The sequence below is a fragment of the Antechinus flavipes genome, chromosome 1, assembly GCF_016432865.1.
Source record: "Antechinus flavipes isolate AdamAnt ecotype Samford, QLD, Australia chromosome 1, AdamAnt_v2, whole genome shotgun sequence".
NCBI classification, from domain to species: domain Eukaryota; kingdom Metazoa; phylum Chordata; class Mammalia; order Dasyuromorphia; family Dasyuridae; genus Antechinus; species Antechinus flavipes.
The window spans coordinates 468,455,665-468,469,787 of record NC_067398.1 but is presented as its reverse complement, the minus strand read 5'-3'; the positions used below and the strand labels follow the sequence as shown (position 1 = coordinate 468,469,787).

At 32.6% G+C, this 14,123-nt stretch overlaps 1 protein-coding gene across 3 annotated transcripts in view; it reads left to right on the top strand.

The window, feature by feature from the left end:
- The window catches only part of LYN (LYN proto-oncogene, Src family tyrosine kinase), a 130,917-nt gene that overhangs the window by 80,790 nt on the left and 36,004 nt on the right, over positions 1-14,123 (top strand). For all 3 annotated transcript variants that reach the window (XM_051970178.1, XM_051970176.1, XM_051970177.1), the window contains 2 exons: positions 263-412; positions 1,418-1,570. In XM_051970178.1, the coding sequence (XP_051826138.1) occupies positions 263-412; positions 1,418-1,570 (303 nt within the window). The remainder of the gene's footprint in view (positions 1-262; positions 413-1,417; positions 1,571-14,123) is intronic.

The window sequence follows — 14,123 nt, the reverse complement described above, 5'->3', positions numbered from 1 at the left end:
ATGTCAGGCTTTTTTTCTTTCTTTTTCTTCTGGATATGTTGGTTAAAAATTCTTTGTTATGAGGGATTGCCCTCAAGGAGAGAAAGAAGGGGAGTCTATTAGGGAAAACTTGATGTAAAGATAAAAGATTGATAAAATTTCATTTTTAAAGGATAATTGTGAAAGGTTTTAAACAATTTACATTTATCATATTTAATAACATCTTCTATAATGTAAAATAAAATGAAAATCTATAACTATTTCTTAACCTATTTTTCCATAGGAAGTTACTCTCTCTCTGTTCGAGATTATGATCCACTGCATGGTGATGTGATTAAGCACTACAAAATTAGAAGTCTGGACAATGGAGGTTATTACATATCTCCAAGAATTACTTTCCCCTGTATCAGTGACATGATTAAGCATTATCAAAGTAAGTAGAGAAAGAAAATACTACAACATGCATTTTTAATAATTAATAATAGCATAAAATGCTTTTTATATTTAAATCTTTAGCTATTTATCTTTAAAAAAGCAAATGTTTCTTCACTTCTAATGATCTTGGTAATTTATAATATCTTGGGATACACATATCTATCAATTAGTATCTCATATACTGTTGCTGTTAATAAGAAAATATTAATGTTTAAGTATCGTGCTGTCCTAGTTCAATTATCAGAGAAACAAGTTGATTGAGTTTTACCTAACATATTCTTTTTTTTTTGACGGGCCTTAGGAAGATTTTTAATGTTTTCTTTTAAGGGAAGAAAATACAAATGAACACATATTCTGTACAATCAGTGTACATTATTGTGGTACACAATGTTTATTCCTTCTCTCTGTTGAGGATACAACTATTTAATGCTTAGCTTTACTCTTTCATCTTCCTCATTCCACATAGCCATTCAGTTGCCAAGTCTTGTCCATTCGAATTCCTCCACATTTCTTGTATCTGTCTTAATTAGGGTCACCTAGACACTAACCTACTTTACCATTTTTATTAGTTTACTTCAGTTCTGTGTCTGTTTCATGTCTGTGCAATTGTCATTATTGGTAGTGTCCTAATTATGGATATCACCATTGTCAGTGGTTACTATGGCATTATGAATGCTCTCATTAGCACAATACACTGGAATAGGTATTTCTATATTTTCAGTGTGGTTTGTCATAATCCATCTCTATCAAGAGTGAGAGCTACAGAATGATTATCCTCAAACTTTTTAAATAACTATCAAAAAATTTTTAAACAATACCAAGAAAAATAAATCTGTCCATTCATTTAGAAACTTCTCAAATTAATACCCATTTAAAGGAAAACCTTATAATTTTAGAGCTAGGGCAATTCTGAGATAAATATTTCCAGTTTAAAATATAGAATTTCTGAAAATGATGCAACTACAAAATCCTATTTTAATGAGTTTTTTTCTTTAAAATTTAGAGCAGCCAGATGGTCTGTGCAGAAGGCTTGAGAAGGCATGTATTAGTCCAAAACCACAAAAACCATGGGATAAAGATGCTTGGGAAATTCCCCGTGAATCAATTAAGCTAGTAAAAAAGCTTGGAGCTGGACAATTTGGAGAAGTCTGGATGGGTGAGTGGTCAAAGGATCATATAGAAATCTTTCCCACATTGTAGATTAGATTATTAGAAATGTTAAAAATGTAATGAGAATAAGAATAAGAGAACTTTCTTTGTATCTGTTTTAGCATATGATAATACAAAATATTAATTTAGTTTCAGTGACAACATTTCAGTTGCCTTCCTTTATTCCCTGAGAAGATAAGGGAAAAGTCTGGAAAATACATCTTTTTTCCTTCTTTAGCTGATAAGATACAGGGACAAGAATGATTCTTATCTTGTATCCATTTCCCCTTTGAACAGTTTTCTTATTAAATAAACAGTTAAGAGAGAAAAACAGGAAATTTTGGTTTTTACTGTTATGCTACAGATTTGAATGACTACTTTTCCCCAAATTAGATGAACTGAAGAAATATTTAAAGGTCATAAAATGTATTTCTATGTCATTAATAAAGGTAATATGAATTCAGAGCAGGCTTTATATTCAGTAAAGTAGGAGCACATGCAGAGAACTGGGACTGAGGCTGAGAGAAGTTTAAGTAATGTGCCAGTGATCAATGGGAGTAAATGACAGAATTTTGCCATTAATGGAATTTCATTAATTCTGCCTTAATCATTTCTATCTCCTTTTAATTTTTTTAAAATAAAAAATATTGCAGAGATACAGAAAAGTCATACATGAAGGCTTGAAACTGAGAATTTTTTGGATCACTTTAGGTTTGTAAAAGATTTTGAGGAGTAAAAGATTCTGGATATCTGAAGAGAAGGCATATGAAAGAGAAAAGGATAGGGAATTTTAAGACAAATTCTTATTTTCTTTAAGGTTTTCTTTTTTTAAAATGGGACTAATTCTAAAAGAAGAATCTTTTGCTAGATCACCACCACTTACTTTATTGCTATCTACCAAGCAGATAGTTCCAAATTGTTCTTCAGAATGATTGGACGAGCTCACAACTGTACCAACAGTGACTTAATGTACCTATTTTCCCACATATCCTCCAATGTTTATTATTTTCATTTCCTATCATCTTAGGTAATCTGACTCATATGAAATAATATCTCAGAGGTGTTTTAGTTTTAATTTCTTTCATTATTAGTGATTTAAATTATTTTTTATTATTAATAAAATAATCATGTTATTATTAATAGCTTTGATTTCCTTCTCTGAAAATTTTTCCCCTGCCTACTCATATTTGTTGGCCATTTATTAATTGCTGAATGGCTCTTATTTTTATAAACTCAGCTTAGCTATCAATATTATTTGAAAATTTTATCAAGGAAACTTGCAATAAAGTTTTTTCCCAGTTTCTTTTCTTCTAATTTTAGCTATATTGGTTTTGTTTCTGTTAAAAAAATTTTATTTTATATAATAAAAATTATCCCTTTTACTTCTCATGAATTTCTATATCTCTTGTTTACAAACATAGGCCTTTCTGGACTCCAGGTCTTATGTTGTTTCCATTTTGCACCGAGGCCTTTGCATCTCAAGATCATCTTCTCTTTCCAACCCTGCATGGGTTGCAGTTCTCTCTCAATATATTTTCCCCCATTTCAATAATAAGTGATAGGTGGGATTATACTCCAATATCCATATTAGATATGTGCTTTAGATATTTGCTGAGGGGAAGAAAGAATATGATTATCAAAGAAGAAAACAGTAAATGGGAATTTAAGTACAATGTGTAAAGTGATTTTTCTTGATTTCATAAAGGACTTAAAAATATTCTATATTGAAGCCAAACTAAAAGCACACAAAACTGCAATTTTGTATGTCAGTAGGAAGGACAAGAATAGCCATCACTATTTAAAACAAGTGGCATCCAAATTCTATTACTCATAGAGCATTAGGTATTAAAGATGTTACTGACAACATTTGTCAAATGAAGCATCTAAGTTACTTACTAGGGAAAGGGGAAGAGCTGGGGCAAGCATTCTGTGTATAGACTTTTTAATCAGTCAAGAGGAACAAGTATCAGTGAGATTGTGGATATAAATGATGAAACAGGAAAATTATTTTTAGGAAGTGCTGCCAATATGTAAAGTTAGCAGTTTAAGGGGATATGATAACTACCTATTATATTTTCCTCAAATATTCTGTCAGGCTTTTAAGCAAGTCCAAAAACCTTATGAACTTTATGATTGTTCCCAGAGGTTCTAATTTGCTGATTTGACGCTTTTATTCTAAAGGCTCTGCATTGTTAGGGCTAAAATTAATCTCCCTCTTCTCACATATATAACATGGGCCTTTCTAACTTCTAAAGTTCATCTTCCATATATACTGCTTATGTTAAGTATTAGCCATCTGTAACTCAGGTTCCTTGGTCCTACTAGGGATCTGGGCTACCCAATTGTTTTCTTTTTCTTTTTTTTTTTAATTTTATTTTAATAGCCTTTCAATTGTTTTTTTTAATATCAGCTGTATTAACTCTTCCTTCCCAGTCCTTAATTATCTCCACCTAGATGTCATTTCTTTCAGTTATTTCATAAGTTTATAAATTTAGAATTTTAAAGGACTTTAGAAATTGCCCCCCTCTGTCTCCATATTACAGATGAATAAAGTGAGGCTAAGGAAGTTTTAAGTTACTTGCTTAAGATTATATAGCTAATAAGCAATAAGAGAATTATTTGAACTCAGTTCTCCTGACCTCATGCTAACCATGCTAACCACTGTCATGCTAACTCCTCCTTGTTTTTCTTCCTTAGACTCATAAACTTATTTTCAGCTAATTAGCTCTTCTATTTATGGTATTAGCCTTAATGGCTACTGGTTACTCGATCTGAGAAGCATAAAATAGGACTGAGGGTTCCAATGTGAGTGACAGGAAGCAATAAATTTAATACTATCAAGAGATAAAATTTCATTTTGAATAAATCTGTAAAACATGGATCACAGATCATATGAATCAGAGATTTAAAAAGGAAGTGGATCTTAGAGATCATATAATTCAATCTCTCATTTTACAAATAAGAATTCTGAGTTCCAGAGAAATAATGGGAATGGGCCAAAGCCATAGATCAGGGTCCTCAAACTTTTTAAATAGGGGGCTAATTCACTGTCCCTCAGACTGTTGGAGGGCCGGACTATAGTAAAAAACAAAAACTTTGTTTTGTGGGCCTTTAAATAAAGAAACTTCATAGCCCTGGGTGAGAGGGATAAACATCCTCAGCTGCTGCATCTGGCCGGGGGCATAGTTTGAGGACCTCTACATAGATAATAAATAGTATAGACAGGGTTCTAACCATTGTCCTCTGAATCTGAAAGTAACATCAATTCTATTATTCCAAACTGCTTCCTATTTACCTCTTTTCTCTTTTCATTGATGCTTCCCTACTTTAATCTGTACCTTAATTATTATTGACTGATCAAAAGAGAGATCAGATTAAATATTAAACTGGAAGGAATTATAAAGATAGGCAGAAGAAACAATATGCAAGTGCAGCATTTCCAGTCTCAACTATTCCAAATGTTATCTCTTCTAAAAAATATAAGAGTAGAGACATTGATCCTTACCATTCCTTACATAATCAATACAAAACACTTGAGGAAATAGAGTCTCCTAAATCATCACAACCAGAAAAGATTAATTTCCTTGCCAATTGGCAAAGAAGAACATCTATTTTCAGGAAAGATTATTTGCAAAGTTAATTGAGGATTAGAATTATGAGTAGAATCAATTCAAAAAACATTAGAAGCATAATAGGAAAAAAAAAGAGAGAGAATTCAAGGAACTTGGTGTGAGATCCACCTAAATCAAGTCTTCTAGATATCATTTGTACATAAAACCAGAAAGACTACAAATGTAAAATGGAACTAATATTCTGGAATTTCTGGAAAGATGTAATCACATTATTAATATTTAAAGAACCATATTTGGGTCTAGTTCCTTCATCCATGTTGTGAAGAAGAGACAGTGGCACTGTAGAATATGAAGTTGGTCAGAGAAACCAAAACTTCCTCAGATGAAATTCACAGTAATGCAAAAAAGATTACTCTAATCTTCCACAGTTGTGAAAATAAAGTGGATACAAAAGGATGTTATTCCAGCTATGAATATGGACAATGAACTGGGTAATTCAGAATTGGATAGTAGGAAGTGCTAGTTTTTAAGGAAGAAACCTCATGGCACTCTTGATGGTCTCAAGCTGCTCTTTTCCACAAAAATCCATTTTTAGCATTCATCTTCCCTCAGTGATGCCATGTGGCACTGAATCTTAGGATATCACAATCTTGGGAGAATCAAGGTTGTAGTGATTTCCAAAAACAATGGAAAAATACATAGGTAGTGTAAGGCTGTGTAGTATATAACTGACAGTAACTTGTGAGAAAGTAGTTATAAGGAAGGAAGACAATATCAAGGATGTATATAATTAGCAAAAATCAGAGGCTGGAAAGAGATAGAACCAGGATGGTGGAGTAAAGACAAGAACTTAACTGAGGTCTCTCCTAAACCCCTCCAAATACCTTGAAATAATGACTAAAACAAATTTTAGCAAAAAGTCAAGCAATTTTTCAACCAACTAAAACAGAAAGTCAGCAGGAAAGGTCTGCTGTACCAGGATGGGAGAGCATAGTAGTCCCAGCAAAGCAGCAGCAGGCCTTGGAGCCACTAAATCAACAGCAGTAGAGGTAGTAAAACAGTAGCAGTAGCTACATTTTCTGGAGGTCTCAGCCTACAGACTTCCCTGGCAAAGGGGAGTGGGCTCCAGCAGCTGGTAACAAAGAGGTCACTTTACTAGCATAGAGACAGAACTTTATAGCTTTGCTCATATTCAGATGATCCTAGCTCACAGTTCCAGGGCAAAGGGGAGCATTAATATACTAGAACTTATACAGCCACTGTGAATCAGGAATCCTCCTCACAGTCCCAGGGCAGAAAGAAGTACTTGTGGTCTCTCACAGACCAGAGTATAGGCCAGGGGAGTAGCAGACATACTTCTTTTTGAGTCATACCATCTTCAAAGAACTGAAAAACTAAAAGTCCCTAGAAGGATCTCTGAATACCTGCACAAAACCCCTGAAGCTGGGAACACTGCATTTTTTACCCTAGAAAAAGAGTCCTACTTTAACAAAGACTTAAAAGCTGAGTGATAGGCTGGGAAAATGAGCAAACAAAAGAAAAAAATTTCTAACCATAGAAAATTATCATGATGACAAGGAAGATCAAAATACACAATCAGAAGAAAATAATAAAGTAAAATTCTACATCCAAAGCCTCCAAGAAAAATAATTGGTTTCAGGCAAAAAACTCAAAAGGATCTTTGAAATCAAGTAAGAGGTGGAGGGAAAATTAAGAAGAGAAATGAGAGTGATGCAAAAGTAAGTACAAAAAGCTAATGAGGAGGAAAATGACTTAAAAAGCAAAATTAGCTAAATGGAAAGGGAGGTACAAAAGCTCACCAAGGAAAATAATTCCTGAAAAATTAGAATTGAGCAATTGAAAGCTAATGACTTGATATGAAATCAAAAAACAATAAAACCAAAAGAATGAAAAAATAGAAAACAATGTGAAATATTTCACTGGAAAAACAACTGAACTAGAAAATAAATTCAGTAGAGATAATTCAAAAATCTGAAAACCATGATTTAAAAAAAAAAAATCTAGATACCATCTTTCAAGAAATTATTAAAGAAAACTATGTGAGAGTAAAATGGAAATTGAAAGAATCCATTGATCACTCCTGAATGAGATTCCAAGATGAAAAATGCCAAGTGTATTATAGCCACAAAAATCCAATTTTAGCACTCATGATCTCCCAGTGATGCCATGTGGCACTGAATCTTAGGATATCACAATCAAAGAGAAAAAATATTGCAAGCATCAGAAAGAAACTATTCAAGTATAATGAAACCAAAATCAGGATACACAAGATTTATCAGCTTCTACATTAAAGAATCAGAGGGCTTGGAATATGTTATTCTAGAGAGCAAAGGAGCTAGAAATACAACCAAGAATCACCTACCCAGCAAAACTGAGTGTAATCCTTCAGGGGAAAAAGTTGGACCTTTTGTGAAATAGGGGACCTTCAAGCATTTGTGATGAAAAGACCAGAACTGAATAGAAAATTTAATTTTCAAATACAAGATTCAGGTGAATCATAAGGAAGTAATCAGGAAAGGGAAATCCTAAGGGACTTAATAATATTAATCTATTTATATTCCTACATGGGAGTATGGTGTATTACTCATAAAAACTTTCTATTGGGGCAGTTAGAAGGAGTTTATATAGACAGAGGCACAGATGTAAGTTGAATAGGAAGGGATAATACCTTTAAAAAATGAAACTAAGAGGTGAGGGAGGAATGTACTGGGTAAAAGAAAAAAGGAGAGGTGATCTGCCATAAAATACAAGAAAAAGTTTTTACAGTGGAGGAGATGAAGGGGAGGGAGTGAACCTTATTCTTATCAGAATTGGTTTAAAGAGGAAATAACATACACACTCCATGTAGGTATAGAAATCTACCTTGCCCTGCAGAAAAATAGGAGGGAAAGAGAATAAGAGAAAAGGGGTGGGGAAGATGATAGAAGGAAGGGCATATTGGGGAAGAGAGTGGTCAGAAGCAAAACACTTTTGAGGAGAGAGAGTTTAAAAGGAGGGAGAACAGAATAAATGGGGAAAATACAATTAGCAATAATAATTGTGAAAAGGATTTGAAGCAAGTTTCTCTGATAAGAAATGATGATTTCTCAAACATAGGAAACTGAGTCAGATTTATAAAGAAATAAGAGTCATTCCCCAATTGATAAATGATCAAGAGATATAAACAGTTTTCAGATAAACTAATCAAGCTATTTATAATCATATGAAAATGCTCTCACTATTACCAACTGTATGACTATGAGCAAGATACTTAATCTTTACTTTTTTTTTAACTTAACTTTTCAGTGCTCAGGTTGCTTTTTATATTATTAATTGCAAAATAGTTGTCAGTTTGCATTGTTGTTTAGTCATTTTAGTCATGTCTGACCTCATTTGGAGTTTTCTTGGCAAAGTTATTGGGAGTCGTTTCCCATTTCCTTCACACAGTTAGTAAAGAGATTTTCTTTATCTGGCACACCCTATCTTGAAGATAATATGGGTCCGGGCAAGGAAGTTATTTTTGCATGTGTCTATACACATATGTGTATATCAACGTACATGTGTGTATGATATTTGTTTTTAAAAAGTGGGAGGAGACAATATTATAAAATACATCACTAAAAATGAGACTTAGAAATTATTGCTGATTTACTCCTATAATTTTGGCCTTGACTCAGGACACTTTTTTGTAAGCAATGAAATTAACAAATATACTGAATATGTTTAACATAGACATAGTATCCAATGAATGTAGCATATATGATTTAATGTAGGTAAGAAAATATGATTTAATAATGTATTTTTTAAATTTCTCAATCTTACTGGGGACATGAATGCTTTTAAAAAATTAAACACATTAGGATATATACAATTGAGGGTCTGAGTAATTTTTTTTAAAAGAATCGGTGGAGAAAGGTAATCTTTTCTTATTTATTATAAGCAAAAATTTAAAAATTTCCTGAGTCAAATGAATAATTTTTTGTTAAAAATGAAAAATAGGTATGAAATGGGGTAGTTTGTTAAAAGTTTGTAATATTTTTGTCTGAAAAGGTAATTAATAAATACGAGGAAGTGACCAGTTCAGGGGGAGGGGGAAGAATAAAGAGACTATTTCTCCTCAAGATGTTTCCTCTTGTTTATGAGTTCTTCTTGACGTCTAACTGGGGCAAAATGTTTTCCTCTGTGGATTGTTACACTGGGGGAAATTGTTGTCCAGTGAAGCTAAGCACTACATTTCCTCTCACTCTTTGGTTCTGAGATTTGTTTGCTGAAGAAAGAGAAATTATTGTAAATAAAATTTCAATTTGGTTGGGGAAAGTTTTCATACTTTCACTGCATCCTTGTCATGTGAAGAGCTAGTCACCTTTTTTTTTTTCCTTCATTTGCTTTTTCTTTCTCATGTTTTGTTTTTTTTTTTCCTTTTTGGTATGATTTTCTTGCATAACATGACAAATATGGAAATGTGTTTTAAAAGATTTCATGTGTTTAACCTCTATCAGATTTCTTGCTGTCTGGGTTTATATCCCTTCACCTTTCAATGACCTTCACTAAAACAATGTTAAAAAGAAGGTACTTACCTGACATGGTAAAGGGGTTTTCTTCATCCTAGAATTTCCCTATGCTAAATAAATCACATACATAGTTCCTATTATTTCTATAAATTTAATCAAATTTCTAAATCAACTGCATACTTAAAAAGCAAAAAAAAAAATCATTTTTCAGTGTTTTGTTGTTGTTTAGTCACTTTTTAGTAATGTCTTACTTTTTGTGACCCCTCTTGGGGTTTTTTGGCAAAGATACTGGAATGATTTTTGCCATTTCCTTCTTCAGCTCATTTTATATATGAGGAAACTTAGAGATAAGTGACTTGCCCAGAATCACACAACTAGTATCCCGAGGGCATATTTGAACTCAGGTCTTCCTGACTCCACTATTTAGCAAATATAAATAGGCCTTCTTTAACAAGTACATTCAAACTTCTTCATTCTTCAACTATCATTTAGTGTCACTCAGAAAGAAAGTTTTTTTTTTTATCACATCTTGGAATGATCAAAAATACCCATTTTCCATTTGTGTTGATATTGAAAGTCCAGTGACTACTATTTTTGAAACTGGAGGCCTCTAGTAAATAACCTTGGCAAAAGTAATATTTGATTCTTAGTGCTATATAAATAGGCCATGTAGATGTGATTATGAACTCATATCTCATCATGTTGAATTATTGTTACTATGTTAACGGTGACAACATCCCTGAGAAAGATGCAATTAACTATTTTACTGATTGTCCCGACAAGCTTTATTAGCAAATGTTAATATTTTTAGCAGTTACAATATTTTCTAATATTTTTTTCTGACCTTGAAAAGCATAGTTTTTATCTCTCATCAAACTTTTTAGCTAACTAATATCATGTAACTTTGTATTTTTTGGCAACTCTCTGTAAAGCATTTTAAAAGAATTTATAACTTAATCTCTTTGAGTTTTGAAATATAACACCAAAAGATTCCTTTTTTGTATCTTGCTTTTGTCTCTCTTTTATTATAATTTTGGTGGGGAGAAAATTGTTTCTTAGGGAAAAGACCATATTTTTACGTTTTATGGATTTTCCTAATATAATACAAATCAGTTTTATAATCTCATGAATTATTATTTTCTTTAGATGGCTGTTGGGGGAAAATAATCTAGGACATGATTTTATTGATTTTGTATTTTCTATCTTTCCTGTATGTTAAGGCTTTTGTTGCAGAATATAGTCTTGACTTTTTGATAGCAGCAAGCCATACTGAATCAAAATAGAACATAAAAGGAAATCTTTCAATAGAGAAATAATTTTGACCATTAGCTGACAAATAGAAAATAGAATCACTAGATGGTGATGCAGACATGCCCCCATTTCATGGAATTAATTGTTTCCTTGAAAATAAACTGGATAAACCTGTGTTACAGAGGGCATTTTTTTTTTTTTGTTCTATAAAAATGTTAGAGCAAGAAAAGCATTTCTTCTTCTCTTTTTCCTCTATAGTAGAAATTTAAATATTTTGCCATGCTTGTGTTTTTTAAATAAGCTCATTAAGGCCAATTTTGCATCAGAGCCATTTCTGGATATTCTCTTTACCTCCTGAGATTGAATTATCTTTTTTTAACAAGGAAAAACAATTCAGCTAAAACAGGCAGCTCAGTGACCAACTACTTTTGACAAAGTAGGAGTCTTAGGAGTTCCCTCCTTGGATCACTATAAGTTTTGCATCATTTAGAGTTTGGCTGCCTTTACTGATCTTTTCATTCACACTGTTGTTATCATGTGTGGTTTTTTTTCTGGTTCAGTCAGGAGTAGTTTAAGAGGTTTTTAAGGGAAAGCATTAATACTTAACAAATATAGAACGTTCAAAGGAAATATTGTACTAGAAGTGATTTATTTTTGTAGCATCAAGAGGATTGGTGGCATTAGAGTTTAAGGCAGATTGGAAAGTAGTTAATATTTTGGGAGGCACCTTCTTCCTTTCATTCCCAGGAAAAGGATGGGTTAGACATTGCTAGTCAAGGGTAGTGGATTTCACTTAGGAAAGTGATACGATAGAAGATTGTCTACAATTATCTTTGGCACTTGCTTATGATTCTCTCTTCTATCACCAAATGCTGGAACCCCATTCCTGAATAAAACTTAATGTCTTGTTATCTCTATCACATACAGAGAAAACCCTTAATAATACATGTTAAATTTTTTAACTATCCTTATTCTTCACTGAGACCAATCCTCTTTCATCTATGCATCTTTTTCCCAATCTCATTTATTCTAGAATTTTTAACTAGGATTCTTTCCTTCCATCTCATGTATCCTGAATTCATGTCTCAAATCTTTTCTAATATCTGTATTAGCAAAATTATTAAATAATAAAGGTTTTTGCTTTTTCTCTATCCCAAATGATGTGTGCATTTTAACAGTTATCTTCAGTAAATAATATTGTACTCCTGTTCTCTGAACCTTAGATATCTGTAAAATTAGGGATTTGGATTAGATCAGTGCTTCTTAATCTGGACCTCTTTGTCATTGACTCCTATTCAGAATAATGTTTTTTAATTCATGCAATAAAATACCAGTACATAGGATTATACTAAAACAGTTGTCAATATTTGTTTTTACAAAAAGACCCCAAGTTAAGAACTTTGAAGCACCAGATAATTTCTAAGAATCCTTCAAGGCATTATTGTTTCTATTTTCTTTCACTCAGTATCATTCTAATGATGAAAAAATTGGAATACACTATCAGGCTAGGATTGACCTTGTGGAGTTCTAAAATTTCCTTAAATATGTGCCTGTCCCTGCTTTGGCCATTTAGGCCCTTCTTGTTTTCAATTCTTCCTGCTTCTTCTACATTCCCTAGGCCTTTTTCCTCAATGCAGAAAAGGTGTATGGAATGAAATATTTGTCAAAAAGAATATAGACTTTAAACAGATAAAAAGGAAAACTGTTGTTGCAGTTGAGGTTAGTTCAAAATAGGCAATGTTCTTTCCCTTCAGAGGGTAGGAAAACATTGTCTTTCTGGCAGCAGAGAAATCACAGACTCTAGAAATTCATCAGCTCTAAGAATTAAGGGAGAGTAGATAATGGGAAAGTTGAGGAATTAGGAAGGAATTGGGGAAAGTCCCTGGGAAAAATCTTTTTGTTAACAGAAATAATTGAATTCTAGTTTGAGTGATAGGGAAGATATTTGTCTAAGTAAAGACAGAACTGATAATTTTGGTTGCAGATGTTACTTTGTATGTTACTACTTTCATTAGGAACTTGAAATACAGATTAGAAATCCAACTGAGTTGTTGAAAAGCCTTTTATATTTAAAGGGGAAGGAGGGAAAGTGGGAGAGACAGAGACAGAGACAGAGACAAACAGAGAAAGAGAAAAATAGAAAAAGAGAGAGAGAGAGAGAAAAAGAGAGAAAGAGAAAGAGAGAGAGAGAGAAAGAAAGAGAGAGAGACTCTGAAACTGCATGTTTTACTTACAGGAACAAATTTAAAAATTGGTAGATTTTTGGGTTTTCTAAGTGGGCTTTTTATTTTGTTTTGTATATATAATAACTGGCCACATAATGGGGATATTGAATATCCCTAATACAATTTTAATTATAATTAATATTTGCATAGCACCTTAAACCTTTGTAAGCACTTTATAAAGTGGTTTACATAAGTTACTTGATTTAACTTTCAGTTCAATGAGGTAGATACTCTAGACATTATCCTCATTTTATAGGTGAGTAGATTTTTCTGTGGTCACACAGTTTAGGTATCAAAGATTAGTTTTAAACTGAGGTCATCCAAATTCCAATCCTAGTACTCTACTGTGCTATAATATTTTCCAGCAAGCGACAATCTCATTCCTCTCCTCCTCTGAGATTTTTACCAGACTCCTTTAAAAAGGTATCTACTCTCTTCTCAAGTCCTTGAAGTCTCATTTCTGCACTCCAGTAATTCTGTTGACACTACTCTTCAAAGATACCATTTTCTTCCTAATTTTGAAATCAAATAGCCTTTTTTTTTTGAGTCCTTATCCTTAAATTTTTTAAAGTTGATGAACAATTTTTCTAGATATTCTCCTCAATTTACTTCAAATACCAAGTCACTGGTTTTTTCCCCCTATCTTTAGTTAATTCTCCATATCTTTTGCTGACCCTTTTTCTTCTGCCCAAGCACAAATTCTCTTTCTGCATTCTCTCTCTGAAATCCAATTTACTGCCATGACTTTAACTATCACTTCTACACAGAAGACTCCCAAATATCTACTCCAAATGGAGTCACAAAAAATTAGATAGGACTGAAAAACAACTGAGCAACAATACAATCTTTATCTCTACCTTTGACTTCTTTTTCTTAGGCTCCAGACTCACATCTTCAACCATCTTCAGGGCATCAATATATAAATGTTTTGCTGATACCACAAACATAATTGAGGCCAAGTTGAAATTTTTATCTCCTTCTCCTCAATCTACTCTTCTTTG